The 20,078-nt window shown below is 40.4% G+C and overlaps 1 protein-coding gene across 5 annotated transcripts in view; it reads right to left on the bottom strand.

Annotated features, from left to right (window-relative positions):
* Positions 1 to 15,360, bottom strand: part of PDS5A (PDS5 cohesin associated factor A) — a 79,098-nt gene extending 63,738 nt beyond the window's left edge. For 2 of the 5 annotated variants that reach the window (XM_039385002.1, XM_027731609.2), the window contains exons 1-2: positions 15,093 to 15,291; positions 14,136 to 14,306 (exon numbers count right to left, since the gene is read on the bottom strand). In XM_039385002.1, the coding sequence (XP_039240936.1) occupies positions 14,136 to 14,306; positions 15,093 to 15,119 (198 nt within the window). In that variant the 5' untranslated portion in view covers positions 15,120 to 15,291. Of the gene's footprint in view, positions 1 to 14,135; positions 14,307 to 14,375; positions 14,396 to 14,433; positions 14,633 to 15,092 lie in introns of those variants that run through there. The other 3 variants (XM_027731613.2, XM_027731612.2, XM_027731607.2) reach the window with 3 other exon arrangements.
* Between the last annotated feature and the right edge of the window lie 4,718 nt (positions 15,361 to 20,078).

Raw genomic sequence — 20,078 nt, 5'->3', positions numbered from 1 at the left:
CAGCAAAAAAAACTGAAGTATGGAGAAAAATGCTTCCTGCTGCCTGCTTGAAACTATTGCCTTGCTCTGCGTTAACTTCAAGCATCTTTCTTTTGCCAGAGCTCTGACTGCTCACACAAAGACTTCAAAAATGGTAATATCATAGAGTAATATTCAAATCAGGTACTGGCCACCTGCATATTGCTGACACTGTGTCTACAAGATTTGTTTTGAATTTGCTTAGGAGCTGCTTTCAGATGTCAGAAGACAGCTGATTCTCGTGTTAATCAGGTATTGAGAGACCAAGCAGTAGAAAAGTAGTTTTCCATCACTAAAGTACTCTTCCAATTTAAGTATTTTGTATCCTGTATGCTTATCACCTCTCCAGGATGAGAAAGCAGTATCTTCTAGTCAGCAACCTCGGAGAAGCCCAGGAAACCCAGAACATCTTCACCCCTCCTTTGTAGTATGATGGTTTTACAAACAGTCTGGTCAGAATTAAGACAGCACAGAGGCAGTTTATAGTAAAATTGGTATTAGTCTCCATCTAGCTTCCCATAAATGTACCCAAAACCCATTTACAAACAAAAAGACTGAACCCAGGAAATCCCAATATGCTACTGAGAGGTGAATATATCCAGACATTCATTTCTTAAGCATTACTTTTAAGTTTTCTACATTGAAGAGTACAAGTAAAGGCTTACTTTAATAATAATACAAAAATGAAACAACTAACACCAACAAGCCACAAACCCCATAATATGAAGTGAAATCAAATTATTTCAAAGGGAGGATTTGTATAATCAAAATTATCCATATAACTTCATCCAAAAGTTTCTGGCAGCATTCCCATGCAGCTATTTTCATAGAAGTTTCCATATACAAAGACATTACTACCAGAAAAGCAGGCAAAATTCAGTTCTAAGGTTGGATGAAGTTTGGCAACTACAGAATTTTAATGCATATAACCACCACAAAAGTGCAAGTTCCTTGTAAACACTGTCTCTTTGAAGAATAAATAAAATTATGTGACATCTTTCGACAGCTGCTGGATTTCTGGCCTATCAAGGAGTCCTTAACAATATGTTCGGTTCAACTCTCAGGCCCTGAAGTGTAAAATATTTTAGTTAAACGACCTAAAGAATAATAATTATTCTGGAAGAGCTTCATGTGCAGGAGTAAACTCATGGTCTATTCCTGCTAGGAGCCCTGTGGAGTGTTAATAATGTTGGCTTTGGGATGACACATGAAATGATTCTACCACTTGCATATTATCAGTTCATGCTTAGGGGGAGAAAGCTATTTATGGTGCCTAATCTGCTGGGTAGTACAATTTTTTTGCATGTATGATTATCTGGAAATAAAAGATTCATCTCTGTGTACATATGCACACACATATTCCCCTACAGACAGATACATATCCTGTAAGTTAGCACACGTCTTTGTTTAAAGAACAATCAACTACAGCAGGGATCAGGAAGAGAAAAACAGTAAGAATGAGAGCTGGCATGAAGACAAATCTGTTTGCAAGCACTGGCCTGTACCGCCTACTCTAGTTCAAGTCACAGCACAAGACTCAGTAGTTTGGACTGCAGAACAGGAAAAGACCAGCCTAAACATCACAGACCACATCTCATACTCATAATACTGGTACAGAACTGTGAACCATCAGGTGTAGCGAGGCCTCAAAAACACCGAAACCTCAAGTTGCTTCTTCTGTACTAATGGGAAAGACAGTAAGGGGAAAAAGGAGGAAACCTAACAATCCTACAGGAAGGGGAGGTGTATCTAAGTATCTCTCCCTACTTACTGCTACATCAAGTCTGAATTCCAATATAAAAATCAATTTATTTTTAAAGCAATCATGTATTAGGATGAATTGTATGATCTATCACAGCAGACAGATAAACATTAGAAAATTCATGTGGATTCCACAACATTCACATTAGCTCAAAATTACTGACACCAGCAAAATACACACATTTGAGTACAAACACAGCACTGATTTCCATTGTTTGCAACCAGAGAATATTCTCCTCTGTTTCTTAGTTTCTTTTCTCAGACATGGAAGGCCAGTACATCATTCACTGCACACACATTTGCAGCTCCCCAAAACAAGAGACACTTTTCTTTTTTTACAGATACTGCCTCACAAATAGAGGGGGGTGGGTGGACGTTTGTAGAATTTCTTAGGGTGCAGTGTCACGGCTGTGTGAGTCAACCCAAATCTGTCAGATTCGTCCCTCACTGATCAGTGATACTACTGAAAAATTTCATTTTCTGGCCAGGTTACTTTTCAGATTCATCTGCTTCTTGAACCAGCTCACTACATGGCTGTAAAAATGGATAGGGAAGGGTGACATTACTTCAGCCTAATCTCAGGGTGCAGTTTAATGAAACCTAAAGTTGATTTAGCAAGGTCAGACCCAATGAACATAGTGTTCCAAATTAGGCTGTCACTGCAAGTAACAGTTCTGCCACCCCAAGATTGTCATATAGCTTCTGCCAACGCACGGAGGGGGTAGTAGGTGACTGTATAAATCACACTAATCCAAATGAAAACTTATGTGGAAAAAAATGACTGCTTTTGAATAGGATCACTTCCACAATGCAGTATCCTGCAGGCCACAGACACATCTAGGCTGGCATGTGGAAAAGGATGGCCCACAAGTAGCAAGAGTACTTCACTGGCTGGAAATGCTGGCTTTGGTGTTTGTGCTTCCACACACCAGGGTTTGATTCAGTGCAATTCTCCAGCTTCTGCTGTAGCAACTCCATCCTTTCCAACTATACTACTTTCCCTTCCCTAATCTTTTTCTATGACTTAAAGAGTGTTGCTGATGCAAATAAGGAAAACAACTCTGAACAGCAATAGCAGCTGCAGTGAAGATGAGCAACTGTTTCCTTAAGTAGTAGCAGCAAATTAAGAGTACTCAATCAGGTACAATAGTGTCAAGATGACAAGCTTCCAGAACACAATTCTGACAGACTATAAAGAGAATTAGCATTTTTTTTTATTATTATTTTTAGGTAAACTAACCTCCTTTTGACTGTGTTAAAATATCCATTATACAGGTCAACTCAGATTACTAAACTGACTTGCAATATTCTGCAGAAGTAACCTGTCGCTACTTACCCCTCCACATCTTTACCTTCCTAATGAAATTATTTTTGCCCATAGCTTCATTTTTGAGCAGAAAATTGATAAAGATGATGAAAAATAGTGGGGAAACTCTCAACAAATCCTCTAAAGGCACTAGCAATTAATATTGTCTTAATTTCTAAAATTTTGAAGATACTTTTAAAATTAGTTTTATGGGGATGTTGAATGATGCCAGGCTTTTAATCAAAGTGTTGAGAGGCATTAATTCAGATAGTAAACAGAAAGAGAAGCACGATAGCCCTCATACAGACTGAAGTCAGAGTGACTCAGAAGAGTCTCAAGACAATGTGAAGTAGGGCACAGGTTCATGGTATGAATTCTCAGGAGGCAGAGCCTGTGAATTAAGAGTCCCTGAAGGTGTCTCTCAAACCAGCTCCACTGCTAGTGGAGAACTCCATCCTCACAGATGTATATGGGTATCAGAATTTTAGCATCAGACACGGAGTGACACACAGAGCTGCAATTCTGGGATGCGTATGCTTTAATCTACATAACATATCCAACTCAGAGAATAATCCGATTTGCACAGGAATGTAAACTAAGAACAGCAGGTAGAAGTGTCAAAATAAAACAAAATTAAATGGTAGCCTTTTTAATCTGTAATCTGACTGAAGGTGATTTAGCCTTTAAAGGGAAACATAGGCTAGGACTGAAAGACCATTACTTTGGAAAACATTACACGCCACCTCCACTTCCCTGAAACTGAGGTTTAGAAACACAGACATTAAACTTGATTTTCACTTCTATTTTTTAACAACTTATTAGGTTTTCTACTGACCTACTTCCAGTTGTATCAATGTGTATATATTCTCAGATATACAGTTTTTGTACTTGGTGAACCCTCCCATTTCCTAAAGCAAAATTCTCATAATTTAACAGCAGTCTAGACTACCAGTTCCAAGTGGAACAAAGCTGAAATCTTATTTCCAGATTTCCCACTTTCCCTTAGGCTGCAGAGTTATGCCTACTTTCATAGTCTACATGCATTTTCTAAGGAAAAAAAAGTCACCAACAGCTCCTAAACCTTCCTCTAGTGACTTCACATGAGCAAAAATAGTACTTCTTTTCTTGCCACTGGAATTCTACTGGCAATAGCAGAAGCAGGAGTTTTTGAGAAGAGATGGATTAGAAGTTTTTCAGGAATAGTGACACATGCCAACGACATTTACAAAGGATCACTGAATTAGGAATTTAAATACACATGTATTTTCAGAAGAAAAGCTTTAAAGCTGCCTTGCATTTCTTTGTTTTGCCTTGTAGGTGAATGAATGCTAATTCTGCAGCACTTCAGTGGTAAGAACCACCTGTCAAAAAGCAACCACATAGGGTCACCTTTTCCACTTCCCCCCAGAACGCTGAATAGTTTCTGCCATCAAAAGTAGTAAGCAATGAGCTCACTTACTTTATTCTTATGACTGCAACAGCTTAAGAATTAAACCTCCCTTCACGTACTCCACGATACATTGTGCCATTGTGTAAACAAAGCAGCATAACTTCTGAATTATTACTCTTCACTATGTCATGTAAGCAAAGTTTTTAAACAAAAAATATTTCCTTTATGACTGATAGGACTAAGGTCCACAAAAAGGCACTGCAGTCAGAGTTAAGTGATCAAAAATCAGGTTTAAATTATGAGAAAAGAACAATTATTATATTCTTCAAAGTTTACTTTCAAATAATTTCCTAGTAAATTATTAATATATTTTGATTAAATTTCAATGAGTTTATTATGAACCATTAATGCATTTTAGATAATTAAGTACATGCATATATTTTCAAACAGTAGAAGAAAAACACAGTTAAAACAAAAAATCATATTAAAATAACAAGATTTACCATACTTTGACTATTCTATCTACAAGAAGATAGAGTAAAAATTTTAAGAGGAAATACGCAACCACATTTTCCTTTCATTGAATTGGTACAAGTAAAGCCAGTTCACTTATTTTTTTCAAGGAACAACTTATTATAACAAACTTATTTTCACATCCTCACTATGACATCATCATAATGCTCAAATTGCAAAATTTCTTTATACTAAGCACTTCCTAACTTCAACTCTACTTTCACTGCACACATTTTTCTTCAGCATTTGCACCATCATCATGATTCTAAGTAACCAAAAAAACCCTGAAAAAGTTAATTATGTAAAAAAGTACTACACAAAAAAAACAACTAAAGAGTTTTTGAGATTTTTAGCTACTTTTGAGTTGTTTGGGTTTTTTGGTCGGCTTTCTTTTTTCATTTTTGCTTTACCCTTTCTGTAATACCATACTGCATAAGCAATTTTCATCAAGATGATCAAAGAATATAGGTATCATTTTCAATTGTTAAAAAACACCACTTTAAGTTTAAAAACTAGTAATATTTTCAAATACCATGCACAGCCCCACTACCAGTTCATGGGTTAAAGAGTATTAAAAAGTTTTTGTGCTTTATTTTACCTGTTTACCTTCTGTACTGCTGCAACATGAAAGTAATTTTCTCATAAGCAGCAAAATTACCACTGGCTGATTTCCAACAGATCTGTTCCCCATCACTCTCCTCCGAGCGGGCTTCCAACTCACTCCCTTCTGCTGCCCTTCTCTCATCCTCCTGCACTACCTGCCCACTTCCCCCTAGGCACTGTGCCTGGAGAACTGGGGAGCGGGCAGCACATCTCCTACAACGTTTGAAACACCCGGGCAGTAATTAGTTGAATTTATTCCAGCTAGCACAGGGACTGCTGCCTTTTGAAACACTTCACAGTGCTGGTCCATTTTCCTTTGTGTAAACCAGAATCGGATGTCTCTGTTCTGCTCAGCGCCAGCGAGACAAATGTTCCATCTCTGAAACCTCTGCCAAACTGCCACAAAGTTTTGAACTAATGTAACTTAAATCAGTAACAAAGAAATTAAACTTATTTCATTAGAAAAGCAAGCTAAAAACATTTTTGCAGGCAAAGAATTATTACTTATACAAAGTAAACTGAAAAACATACGTTTTCCTCCTGTTTTTGAGAGACTGATTCCCAGGTACTTAAAACAACAGTAATAAGATTTTCATTGTAAGCACAACTTGGTTTTTCAACGGTCTCTCATGTTAGATGCACTGATAGAACAGTTTTAAGACCAGTAAGTTACGCATTATTAAAAAAAAATTATTGTAAACCTGCAGATGTCCAGCTATTCCCTGATGGTCAATCAGGTTATTCTCACAGAGAGCTGTAAGACAGACAGAGACTACAATTGCAGAGGAAAGAGAATTCTTTAATGACTGCAAGGAAATGGTAATACTACTAAGCACTAATATAACTTTTTTTTTAAAGCATCTGCACTTTTCAAGTGATGTAGACAGCAAAGAATGGTGTGGGGGCAAAACTCTAAACTTCTCCAAAATCCTTTAAAAATGTTCCTTCTCCTTCTCTTTCATCTTCAGTATTGGTGCCTGTTCAAAAAATTGCTGATAAATAGAAAAGACACGTATCTTCTAATGCTTATCAATGTAATCTGGCAGTACAAAACTTTTTGTCTGTTTAAACTGTTTGGAAAGTTTTGATAAATCTCCTGGAGATAGATGTCATAATTTCTACCATTAGGTATTAAAATACAATACTAAAAACGTTAAGGTCTAAAGTTGCTAATGACTTCCAAACTGTACTTCAGCAAATGTGACAGGCTCTATCCATGGAAGACAACAGACTACGATTAAGATTAGATAATGTAACTGAACAACCAGAAAGAAACAGGAACTCACTTCAGAGTACAACATTAAAAAGGCTGATCAGTATTCACAGTAAATCTGAATGACTCTTTCTTCCCACTGTGGCTGCAAAACCGATCCCTAACATCGCACCTAACATCAGATAAGTATGCATCTTCTGTCTCTCATAAATAAAAGCTAAGTTTAGAATATCCCCATACTATCTAGGTATCTGAAAGTTTTCAATCTTCATTACTTAGAAGAAACATACTTTGTGCCAATTTTATCTTTGTTTAGCTTTAACAGTACTTCATCGTGCTTAAGACATCTTTGCAATAGCCAAATTCTGATGTCAGCACAGCAGTGGGAATACAATTTATTAGTTTACTGCAGCTGCAAAGCCAGCAAACACATATTGCTTTGAGTGACACCAATAATAAGCATGTGGTTTAGATTTCTAGGTAACAATGGTGATTAACAAGGTATTGTAGTCCAGAGAAAAATCATATATGAAGAATGTTTAACAGACTGGGGACTAGACAAAAGTTTGGTTTCTTTAACTACCAAAATTGTTATAATATATATTGTGAACCAAGGATATGCTAGTTATTTTGCCTGTTGTTTTTCTTTTTCACAGAAGAAGATGCACATAGGCATTAAGCAGACAAATTAGTATGGATTGATTCAAGTAGGTGAGGCAGAAAAGTAACCTCAGATACTTTTGATTTCCCTTCCTATCCATCACCTCCTGTCTGCAAGCCCAGGGATAGCTTTTTCTTTCACTTTGTATTGCTGTTGAGAGATGAGCACTTCCTTTATAAATCTTTGCAAACTCATGCATGCAAATTCCTCATAAGAGCGCAGCGATATGTCAAGGATTGTGTATCCAAACTTTATTGAAAATATTTAAATACACAAAAAGTCTCCCACATTATACCATAAAAATAGATATTGACAGGCACACCCACCTAAAGGGATTTATATGATTAAATCATGTCACTTACACTAAAGACAACATTAGTACAGCTCTGGTCTGCTGCAGCCTTCCAGTATGTCCCTAAGAAATATTTAGCCTTTTAACAGTTTGTTTCTGTTTCGTGGGAGGGGGACAAACCCAGAAATTCCTAATTTACTATCTGTCATTTGTAATTTTGTATGCTGTTATCACAACTCCTATTCATCTCTTTTCTAAGGTAAATAATCCTTTACTTCTCAAGCTTTTAGTCAGACTTTGTAATCCTAATGCTAATACAGTACTTGGTAAGTGATTACGCCCCCCCCCCCCCCAAACCCACAACAATAAAAAACAAAACCAAAACACCACAACCTAAAACTTGATGCCATTACTTGGTTCAGTTCACAGAAAAAATCTTCTTCTGGAGTTAATCAAGGTTGTTGGTAGAGAAGCATATTGCCCAAAGGCCATCTTTCTTATTTATTGAAGCTGGAATTCTACAGATGAAGAAAAATACTGCACAAAAGGAATATTTATGCCGTATTTTCAAACGGTTAAGTCTGAAGACTTGAATGTTAGCCTCCCACCTATTACCATGTTTCTATACAATGCTTGTTAAACAGCCTATAAGACAATTTTCACAGAAAACATTTGTCATTTTCTGTGGTTTTAAGGAGTGATAATGAGGCCTGGTTTACTAAAGTGCTAGGAACTCAGAAATGTAACTGAAATCAAAGGAACTTGTGGTCTGAACATGTAGAATGCAACAGAATGCACAGTCACTTCAGAAGTCACCATTTAGAAATGCCAAATCAGGTATACGAAGCCAGCTTGTCTTTCTGGGCCTGGGGTTTTGTTTTTTTCCCTTTCAGTAGCCTTTCAGTTCCTCATCTTTTAACTGCGATTAACATCATGCAGTCACCTCACAAAAAAAGCATTAGCATAAGAATAGGATTAATAATTCTCTGAGGTTTATAATAGAATAAATGAGGGCATAAAGACTTCTGAACTAGTCTGTCCATTTTGGTGGTCAGACATCAGAAGTTATCATTTCTAATTTAGCAACCTCTTTTTTCCCCCCCTTTCAAATTGCAGCTTCTTTTTCTTTCACAATACATTTATCTTATTGTTGCTGGGAAACCATTAGAATAATATTGTACATGTGAAATTGCCATTAATTACTGATGCACTTGTAAGAAAAGAAAATTATCAGATAAAAAACAAAGGGTGTCATCATCAATCAGTTTGAAATTCAGTAACATCTGGGTGAACTGGGTGAGCTTACATGGTCTATTCCTCTAAGGACTGACAAAACTGGGACATTTACAAAGCAATTGGTTATTATTCCATTGGAAAAAAAATCAGAACACAATTTCTTCTCTGACTAGTGGCCTGTCCTAGTTAATGAAAAACTTGATTGTTACAAGAGTCAAACTAATTAAAAAGATTAAACTATGAGCAAAATCAAATTAGAAATTTGGCTTTAGGCTTCTGTGGCCGGCAATAGCTCAAGAACATTGCAACTGCAGTCTGCAGTTAAATACAATTAATGGAAGTTTTAAAATTGTTAGAATAATTAACTGCAGATAATTTCTGTAACCTGGCTATATGACCTCCACAAAATTACTTATAATTCTTAAATATAAGCATGTAAATACATGCAAGTCAGAGGTCTAAGCCATGAAAATACCCATGTCATCTAAGTCTTGCCATCAAAGAGCACTTATTAACTAACACAATCCAACATATTTAATATGTGTATACCTTTTCCCCTCAAACATACCAAATTCTAGTGTGTGACACAAAGGAAAACAGATTCTCTTCTCCCAGATGATATTCTAATTTGTATTTTTCAGTCTTGTTCAAAATAACTACCTTGGCACAGCCAGGTCAGGTCAAAGTTCCATCTAATTACACAATCTTAAGAGAGTGGCCATTAACTTATGCAGAAATATCAGAGTGAGTAAAGAGTAGCTTTTTTTTCCTCTCACAGAACTACAATCTACTCCAAAACATTTAAATAGCAACAATAACCTTTCTCAATTTTAACATTATGTAACAGATACCTAAAAAACCTGTGCATGATAAGGTAAATTGCTAGCATCAGCTACTTCTAGTGATATGAAGATAAAAATGTAACAGGGCCAACTACAAAGAGGTCAATACCTAATATCAAGAGGAACAAACAGAAAGACAATGGGAAGAAGGAGAGGGAGTGTTTGTTTCACTCTGGCACAAATACATATCAGATAACTAAGAAATGCTATGGGACAAGATAAGGAAGACTTCAAGGCACACCAGGAGTGCTAACTTCTCCAGATGATCACAAGCTAGGCCTTGGGGTGGGATGGCAGGGGGACTATTGGAGAGAGAATTAAAGGGTGTGGGGGGTGTGCAAATCAAACGAAACTTTTCACAGAAAATGCCTTGCCAGACTGTCACCATGGGAAAAGGAACAAGACTACTAGACAGATTGAAAAACAAAAGGAAAAACCACTCTCTCCACCCCCAAAACCCCTCAAAACAAAAACCTGAATGTTGGTTTTTTTTTACAGATTTTATGAATCGGTGTTGCTTACACTGATATCTACAGGTAAAAAAATCCTGCACTGTAAATATTTTCTGTTTTTCTACAGACTTGTCATACACTTATACCAAACTGTATAGTCTTTAGTACAAAGCTGTACCTGAACTCACCATCTTATAGTATTTCTTTTATGGTAAAAGGTCTAGCAGGCAAGATAGTTTTGCAGAAACAATGCAGAAGTCCCCACCTCTATCTCAAAAGAAAATATTTGCAAACTTTCACATTCAAATTGACTGTGAAGTTCCTTCACCGTTCCAAGGTAGGACTGCCACGGAAAGAAGTTGCTTTTTCCCCTATGCCAGCCCAATTATTTGTGAGCTCTCATGATAAGTCACATAAGAAAATGGTTCAGGTTAAAATTAACATAGTTAGGGCTAACCTGGATCTGTTGACCCATCTGTTTTGGTGTGCAGCAAAACCAAATACTTGTAGAGAGGGTACAGAACTGGGGTTGGGACAAGCACCAGAGAGTGCCACTTCTTTCGGTGGCAGTTCTGGCTTTGCCTACCAGGACTGTTTACATCTGTCTCCGAAAAAGTCAGTCCCTACGCATTTTGGATTGATGGGGCTAGTGGTAGTGCATCTGACAATTAAATACCCTACAATAAATCTTATTCATCATTACTACATGGTTTTATATAAATGACATCAAAATATTCTCTTGTGATCACGCAAAGTTATACCTGAGATGTAATAGTTTACTGACAGCAGTATACAAGTCTAGAATCTTAACAAGGCAGTAAAATTAAGTCCATTTTGAAAAAATTTCAGTAATCGTAGAGAAGCTTCACAGCAAAGCAGATGCCAAGTTTCTAAAATTTCTTTCAACCTTCAGCTATCTTACGGAAAGAAATGTAACACTGCTAATACAACGGCTTTCAACTTTTATTTAGTTGCTGGCTTGGTTTGGAACTGAAGGAGAGGTACTTGGGTGCCTTAGAATTGTTTGTTTTCCCCTTCTATCACTTGGTTAAATAAAAGTTATCATCTCTCTCCACAAGCCTTACCCAAATTGGCCAGCATTGGATTTACAGCCCTGAAACCAATCACTATATAACTTGAAGAGTTGCCCTGTAAAAAGGAAGACTGACCCAAGGAAAAAAAAATCATTTTGTAGTCAAAAGTACAGTAAACCTCAACATTCCTACATGCCAGCTGCCTAGTTCGGTTAAACATAATTGGATCTACTAAATGGACACTTTCCCCAGCCACAGCACACCACAGTTAAAATCACTTCCTCAACAGCTGAAATTATACATCCCATGCTGTCCCGCTCTAAGGCACCGTCCCATCAATGTAATCTAACACACCAGAAACTACCTTTGACTCCATTAAGCACCTGAACTTGCGTTTCATTTGCCATACATATGCAACCCTGAGGCTTTTCTTTCCTACATCGCTCAAAAGATGCATGTTGATTTTAAAATTCTCAATATTTTCATTTTCAGGACGGTAATAATGTTATCATACAGATGTATCAAAACACTTTGAAAGTATCTGGCCTACATTTTACTACCCACAACCCCAAGTAGAAGGAGGGAAAGGATACAAAAACATTCTTTTTAAAAGTCCTTGGCACAAAAGCTGCTGCTCAGGCACTCTGGGACAGGTGCCCAGAACGTCTCAAGTTCCAATAATAAGAAAAGCTTTCATTAGGAGAAGAGGTCTGGTCACAAAAATACAGATACAGATGTGATATCAGAAAATTTGCTAATAAGGACACAAATTTGTAACCAATTAAGTTGACCATGACTTCAACACGCTAAAAGAACCAAAATCTGCAGGAACTGATCCAGAGCCTGGTGGCCAAAACACTAAGTTAAGCTGCCTATGCACTTTGTGTAAGAAACATCTTCTATAAGAGCATCTTTAGCTCACGTGTGGCCAAGCAGGCAAAAAATCTACAGTTTCAAGAATTGATTCATGCCTGAGTTTGTACATTCTGCTAAAGCTGGCTTTTATCATTAAGTCATATTTAAAGTTCGGGAAAGTTATCTTTTAACTGAACAAATCTTTTTCAAGCATTTCCATCCCATGCACTGCATCATCATAATATTCCAGATATCAAAATGAATTTGCTTTTATAAATCAAGTTGATATAAAGAAGAACAGATTACATAAAGATTATATATCTATACAAAAGCATAAAAAAAACCTACTTCGTTCTAGAATGTACAGTACTTCCAATTTTCTTGATGTTTCAGTAAAGCCAATATCTGACCAAAAAACTTCCTCAAGCTCAGATTAAACAGTACCAATATGGTAAGAAAAATCTTTGTCTTTTCAGTGATGTAAGTGCTCTAGCAAAGTATTTTTTCCATTTAGTCTAAAATCTTTTGGCCACCTGAACACTAGTTCATTAAAAACAGACAGAAAAAATTCTGCTCTTAGCCTCAAAATTATGTTCAATCCATGCACACATACGTGAATTCAGCAAAACATATATACATGATTTTGAAATTCTATTATTCCTATTATCTAGGAATGACACAGCTCACTACTGCAAGTCCTCCACCTGGGACAAAACAGAATACCCGTTGCAACAAGCACCTCAAAACTGCACTTTTTCCCATTCCACAGACTTTGATCCAAGGTGCCTGTCTAAATAATCACAAATCTAGGATCTTCTCCTGTAACTGGCCATATTCCACTGGAGTCTTAAAAATACTAGGCAGGACTTGTCCACAAAACTGTAAATGGACAACAAAATTCATTTTCAATGAAACAACTGACATGTGCCTTGCTGCTTTGAAAGTAAAGCACAAACTCTACATTTTCCTCACATTTATAGCTAAGACAACTTTTCAACGTATTAATTGACTAGTCAAGACTCTGGTTTCTATTTTTCAGTTTTTGTGGGGTCACTGTTGTAATGGGACACAGATCACCAGATGACAGAATATTTCCAATCTCTAAAAATTATTACTACATATCCAATACAGGCATAGGACCAAATCCCAGGTTACAGAAACTTTCTGGTCCAAAGACCGTGGTGTTAACAAACGAGTTGTGTCAATATTTGATCAATGCTCAACTTTATTCTCTATTTTCAGCATAGAGTTAAGAAATAATACCACTGTATCACAGCAGCATTTCACTTTTTTCCCAGTGGAAAAAGAGATTAACAAAATAAAAATCAGAGATAAGCCTCACAGGCTCCCAGGATGCTGTCAAACAAGCAGAGAGAATGCTTCTATAACAATCTCTTTTACTTATGAAAATTTAGCAACTTTGCCAGACACCAGTTATACTGAGTAGGAAAGAAACAATATGTATTATATTAAAGTGTAAAGTCTGAGGAAGGTTTTACACATGAAACAACTTCAAAATTCCATCTAAAACCTCCAGAAATTAATCTTTGTTTTTTGTGAACAGTCCTGTCTTTTCAGTCAAGAATACCCTTAACTAGACCTACTATACTTGCTTAAAGTGCTGAAACTCATAAAAACTTTCTCACTTGCCAAAAAATTTTGCTAATACATCCTGTAAGTATTACCTATGATTCCACTTCAGATCTCTCCCCAAACCTGTGAATGTGTTTCATGTACAAATTAGCAGTTTAATGTATCAACTCTGGCGTTGAGAGAACTTGCAAGAGAACAGTCGTGAATGACAAAAACGAGTCTTCCTCTTTTAAGGAAAAGCAAGGAAGTGGTATTCCCATGAATGTCTGCAGGCAACAAGGACAAGGAATCTCTGGCAGTTCTCCATTCCAGTGAAAAAGTGTTTACCTTAACGAGTAGAAGTGGTAGGGAAGGGGGGATGCTCACCTTTAACCGTTTAACCACCTCATCGTTGGTAATTTTGTCCGTAATCTCCTTCACTCCAGGAGGATAGTAGATGATTTTACCGTCGGCAGCAGGTTTTGGTTGGGTAGCAGGGAAGTCCATCCTGGCGCTGCTGGTTATAAACTTTCCTTCTCCACAGTCCTCTACCGGCCTCTATCGGTTAGAAAACAAAAGTTCAGCAGAATGGAAACGACTTTCTAACCCTCTTTTTCCATTCCTCACCCTCAATTCGCTGAAGGCCCGGGTGTTCGCCCCGCCGGCCGCGCCCCCCGGCACTGACCCCGCCGCATCCCGGCGGGAGCGGGGCCCGGCCCGCAGCCTCTCCCCGTGGCTCTGGCCCCTCCGCTCCCCCCCAGCGCCTCCTTTCATTGCGGAGCTGCTCCAGCCCAACACTGTTAGTTCGCAGCCGACGGTTTTACAATGAAATTTGCGGCCCGATCGAAGGATGCCCCGCGGCCGAGGGCCCCTTACGGCCCGAGGGGGGGGCGGAGGGGCCGTTCCCGGCGCCGGGGGGGGTTCGGAGCCGGCACAGTGGCCCCGGAGCCGAGAGACGAGGCCTAAACAGTTAGGCCTCAAAACTATCGGGAGGCAGAGAAGCCAACAGGAGAGGGGGAGGGAGAGAGGGAGGGAGGGAGGCGGCGGCGAGCGCAAACAAAACCCCCCCGTGGCCCCCCTGCCCCGCCGAGCCCCCCGCCCGCCCCCCTGCGCCGCCGGGAGCCCCCCCGGCGAGGGGGCCCGGCCACTCGCCACTTTCCATTTGTTCCCGCAACTTCACGTCCCCTCAGCCCTCGCCCCGCACCCTCCCCACCGCCCCGCCGCCCCGCACCCAGCCGGGCCCACAAAGAGCTCTCCGCGGCCCCGGCCCCGCGCACACACCCCCGCGGCCGCGGGGAGCGGGGAGCGGGCACGGGGGGAAGCGGGACCCGGAGCCGCCTTTACCTCATGCAGCTCCGGAAGGTGCAGCATTGAGCAGCCTCCGTGCCGGGTGGTGCTCGCCGCTCCGCCGCCACCCCGCCGGCCACTGCCCTGGGGGCTCCCGCCGCCTCCTGCTCCGCGGCGCGTCGGCTCCTGCTCGGGAGCGCTGGCTGGGGGAGGGGGAGCGGCTCGGTGGCGGCAGCAGCGGCGGCGGCGGCCGGGAGAGGGGGAGGCTCGGGCGGAGCGTGCGCCGCGGGGACCCAGCGCCGCTCTCCGCCCGCCCGGGGAAGCGCAGCCCGGGAGGAGCCTCCACGCCGCCCCCGCCCCTTCCCCTTCCCCTGCTCGTCCGGGGCCCGCGGCGCCGCCCCGCCAGGAGCCCCCAGCCCCGGGGCCGGGGCGAGGCCGCCCAGTAAGTCTCGCACGGTGCCGAGCCGCGCGCAGGGCGGGCGGTCCCGGGCGCGGCCGCCGCAGCGCTGCCTCAGCTTCGCGCCAAAAGCCCGGGAGCGGCCGGGCCGGGCCGGGCGGGCTCCGCCGAGGCGGCCGCGGGCGCGGTCGGCGCCGAGTGCGATGTCCGGCTGCCGACAGCGCCAGGGATCGAGCCCGCGGGGTCCCGGCTGCAGGGCGGGAGGACGAGAGTCGTGCTGGTGCTGCCTCACGGAGCCCGGGCCGCTCATGGCTGCGCGGGCTCGTCTGGCCGGCCCCTCAGGCATCTGGGGCCTGGTCGGCGTGACAGAGGAAGACGTGGGGGAGCGGTGTGTGGGGTGGCAGGCCGGAGTGAACAGCCCTTCTCCAGGCAGATGTGGAGAGAGAGCAGCATTCACGCTTTGCTTGTAAATCTTCAGGAGAAACTTGAATATGCAGACCAAAGGAGCCCTCGTCAGCCAACATAGGAAATATTTCTGTGTAAAATGTCTTTGTAATTTAATATTCATATTTCCAGGGGATGGGGTATGTCTGGAAAGTCGCCAGTAGCAGAGTGGGATATATCTGTCTGTTTTGAGTCTGCATTATGTGCCCTGCACGTCTGAAGTATAGGTGGCTGTTAAGTGTTTTCCAGATGCCCCTGCTGCTCAGAGAAGGTGCATGACAGCTGGAAGATGACTTTTAACTGATCAAGTCTAATTTAGGGCCTTCAGCTGACTGTTTTTCGTTATTCGAACCAGCTGAAAGTATAATTTTTTTCTCAGTTTTGAAAATCTCTAACGAATATTTTTTAGAGCAAATTGAAGGCTGGAGGCCAGGGCCAGTCTCTGTGGAGGGACGAGTTTCTCCGCAGGGGTTGCACATGTGGGACAGGGGCCTTGCTGGGCACAGCTGAAGGGCTGGGATGGCCTGGCAGGGGTTGCACATGTGGGACAGGGGCCTTGCTGGGCACAGCTGAAGGGCTGGGATGGCCTGGCAGCGGGCAGGAAAGATGCAGGAGGGTGAGGGGACGGGAAGGGGGGTAAGTAAGTAAGATTATGGTGAAATATGCCAAATTTCAGCTTTACAAGGTGTGGGAGGAAAATGTACTAAGACTGAGGAACTCTCTGGAACTTTTGGTGTAATAGCATGTGGGTAGCAAATTGCTCTCCTACAGCAGTGTTCTTGTCTCCCTGCAGTGTTGTCCTGGGGGTGTTAAAGCCTTGAATGTCCATAGCCTCTATGAAACCAGCTCAGAAGGATTATAGGGAAAATGACTGAGAGTTGCAAGGAACACTGAAGATCTCAGACACTGACTTTGAAATTTAGAAGGGTGTCATCAGACCAGGCATTTAAATTTGGCTGTGAGTCCAGACTTAGATAAAATGATTCTCTCCAGGCTTAAGGACGGATTGATTTGGGCATTCACAATGGACAGGTGACTGTAAGACTGGGATACACGATTCAGTTTTAACAAGGTTGTACTGATTTAGTAAATAAATAAAGCCAATACCAAGCATGTAATCTTTTTTCCTAATTCAAACTAAAGGGACCACTTAGATTTCCCTTAGAGCTGAAGTACTCAGACTAGCTATCAACTCTAATTTGTTGTCAATCAAATAAGAGGTACTGTCAGAATTAATATACTTTGAACAAACTTAGGTTTTCGATCCTTGCATTTGTTACATTAGGTACTTTGCTTCCCAAATCAAATTACTAATATAAACAATTCATTTGATGTAGATTCCTTATTTTAGCACACTTCTATTAACACAATAAATCAGAAACAAATCCTAGAAGATTATTCTGTAACTAAATAAAGCAAGCATGTATCAAAAACCTGTATGAGCTGTCTTCAGTTTAAGTAGAAAAAGAGAGAACATAAGTTAGTAAAAATAACATAAGAAATAAATTTAAAGTGACCTTTGCGGAGTTTTTTTTCATGACTCAAGCATAAAGCTAGAAAGATATTGGGCAGGCTTCTTCACGGGCAGAATTGAAGTATTATGGATGTTGCATTCCAGAAACTTCACCTAAGTCTCCGAACTTCTTGGGGTTTGATGTTTATTTTTGAGTATTCTTTAACTGTCATTGAAAAGCAATGTTTTATGCATATAATTAGTGTGACCTACAATGTAATAACTTTTTGTTGTAACTTGTGGTTTCAAGTTTTTCACAAACTGACACCATCTTAGAAATGTTTATACAGTGGGCTGTGAAGTGGGAATAAGAATGAAAAGGTAAAGGGCTATGCTCCCACAACGTGATTTTAGTCTAAGTTAAGGACAAACACAGTGCAAATCCTCTAGTATGCACTTCTATTCACTTTTATTTTCCACTGAAGAATAAGATAGTCTTGCATTGTAAGGCATACGAACAATGAAACTAATATGCAGTTAGACGTGGGAATTCAAAGGTTTGACTTGAAAGTGCCAGGCAAAGTTTGCTCATTCGATTAAAATTGTATTTCATCTTGAGCAAGTTGTTTGTGAATCTCTACACCGAAGTACTCTTGGTTGTGGACCAAGATCTTTCTCTTCTTGCACACTTCAGACAAATAGCGAAGTTCGTATAACACAGAAGTCTTGAACAGCATCAGTGGAAAGTTGACTGTCTAGGAGAGGTTCACACAAGACTCCTGCTTTCACAGGTAATAATGAGTCAGCAGTATGTTAGCCAGATATATGGTGCTTTGAATGAGTCTTAGACAAGTCATGATCAGCAAGTGGCTGAGAGAGGAGTAGGTGCAAATTCTGTAATCATGGGCTAATTAGGCAGAGATCCCATCTTTTCTCAGAAGAGAAGCAGTGTACTTCTGCACCATTTGAAATTCTAAAAACAGCGTGTGGTTCTGATATTACAACCAATGAAGGGAGGTGTGGATGAACACTTAACTGCCAATTAGCTTGAATATATGCAATGCATTTTCAGAATGTAGAAACATAAAACCTTCAGGTAATCTGATTTGTAGCGCTCTTAATCTGTATAGTCCCGAAATCTGCTCGAAGATATGATTACCGCTGCTAGTGTCTGGTTTGTTGCTTTTGCTTGTTTGACCTTCACCCTTCTAATTTCAGCAAGCAGCTGAGATCTGACTTGGACTCTGCTTCTTGTACAGCTGTAGCCAGGTTCACATGATCCCATGAGTTTTAATGGATAGCTCTGTCTAATAATATGACTGAGTGCTTTTCGTCTTTACCCAGATTTTATTGTTTCCATTGATATTTTATTAGCTTTATTCACATTATTTTTATTGGGATGTATTTACTCTGATCTGCTTGTTGTTTGTTTGTTAATTAATATATTTTAGACTATGATTGAAATAAAGGGTGTTGAACACTTGTAAAGTGCTTCTTTCTCTCGTGACAGGAGAGGTTCAAAGAAAGGACCAAGAAAGGAAAAATGTGGTTTTATTGGTAGGAGAAATAATGCAGCACAGGGTTTTCAGAAAAAACAGCTTTCAAGTGAAACAGAAGAGAGTATGGAGTGATTACTTTAAGCTCAGAAGATCCTTTAATTCATGTTGATTAAATTAAGCTATGCTCACGTTTCCAGGAACTGCTTAATGGTTGTCCTCAGGTCTTTGTTAGTACAGTAAACATGGATAGTAACAATGACTAAGAACTAAACAGTCATATTAAAGCATGACAGTGTGTTGGGAACTGCAGAATAAGAAATGCCTATCAATCAGCTGGGCAGACAAGTAAGAAATCCTATCCGGTAGGTTAGGAAGGCACTTGTCTTCCTAATAATAGCTATGCTCTTGAAAGCTCCTGCTTTGCAGAACCAGGTGGTGGAGTGTGGTCCTTCAGTATTAAATTTTTTAAATCACAATCAAATAGGTCAAGAGGGGGAAAAAAATGCTTAATTTCTTGTTTTCAACTGTAATATCTGGCCAGTTCTTCGTATCTAGAAGGTTGCTCTCTGTCAGATTGCCTCCTAATTATGAATGCTGGTGTTTATTTCCTCTCCTTATGAAAGCCTATTTACTTTTTCCAGTGATAAGCATTGTTTCCTACAATATACCAGTTCCTCTGAACTCAGTAAAAAGCAAACCCTGGAAAATAATTTTTTGCCCTCAGTTTTACACAGAAGCTTTCTCTCATAGCTTTTTGACTGTGGTATTAGTCCTTGTTTCTGGTTGTCTTTCCTCTTAGTCCATCTGTTGAGTCTCTCGCACATGTAGTTGCATGCAGCTTGTCCAGTTAAAATTATAGCCTCTAAGTCTTCTACCCTGAACCTTCAGAGTTATCCCTGACATTTCTAATTAAACTTTGCAGTGTAACATGTCTTTGATAACACCACCTAATTAACTGCCTATTTTAATAATTGATGCATTTTACATCTGCTGTAAATTGAGGTGAGTCAGAGGTGGGCTTCTTCACAATGTGCATTGCCATAATAAAAAAGTTCCAGAAGTGTTCCATTCCAGAGGGTATTTGCAGTGAAATTACTCTAAGAATAGACCAGGAAGCGAATTTTGTCCCAAACCAGGGACTTTTGTGTTTCCCATGTTCTACACTGACAAGATAAAATCTGTAAAAGAGTGCAGGGGGATTTGTGCGTATGATCTCATTAAGACAATCACCTGGAGATGCAAAGTGCTGC

Source organism: Pipra filicauda, unplaced genomic scaffold (assembly GCF_003945595.2).
Source record: "Pipra filicauda isolate LSUMZ 115617 unplaced genomic scaffold, ASM394559v2 scaffold38_size3968069_pilon, whole genome shotgun sequence".
NCBI classification, from domain to species: domain Eukaryota; kingdom Metazoa; phylum Chordata; class Aves; order Passeriformes; family Pipridae; genus Pipra; species Pipra filicauda.
This window is presented reverse-complemented; position numbering and strand designations above follow the sequence as displayed.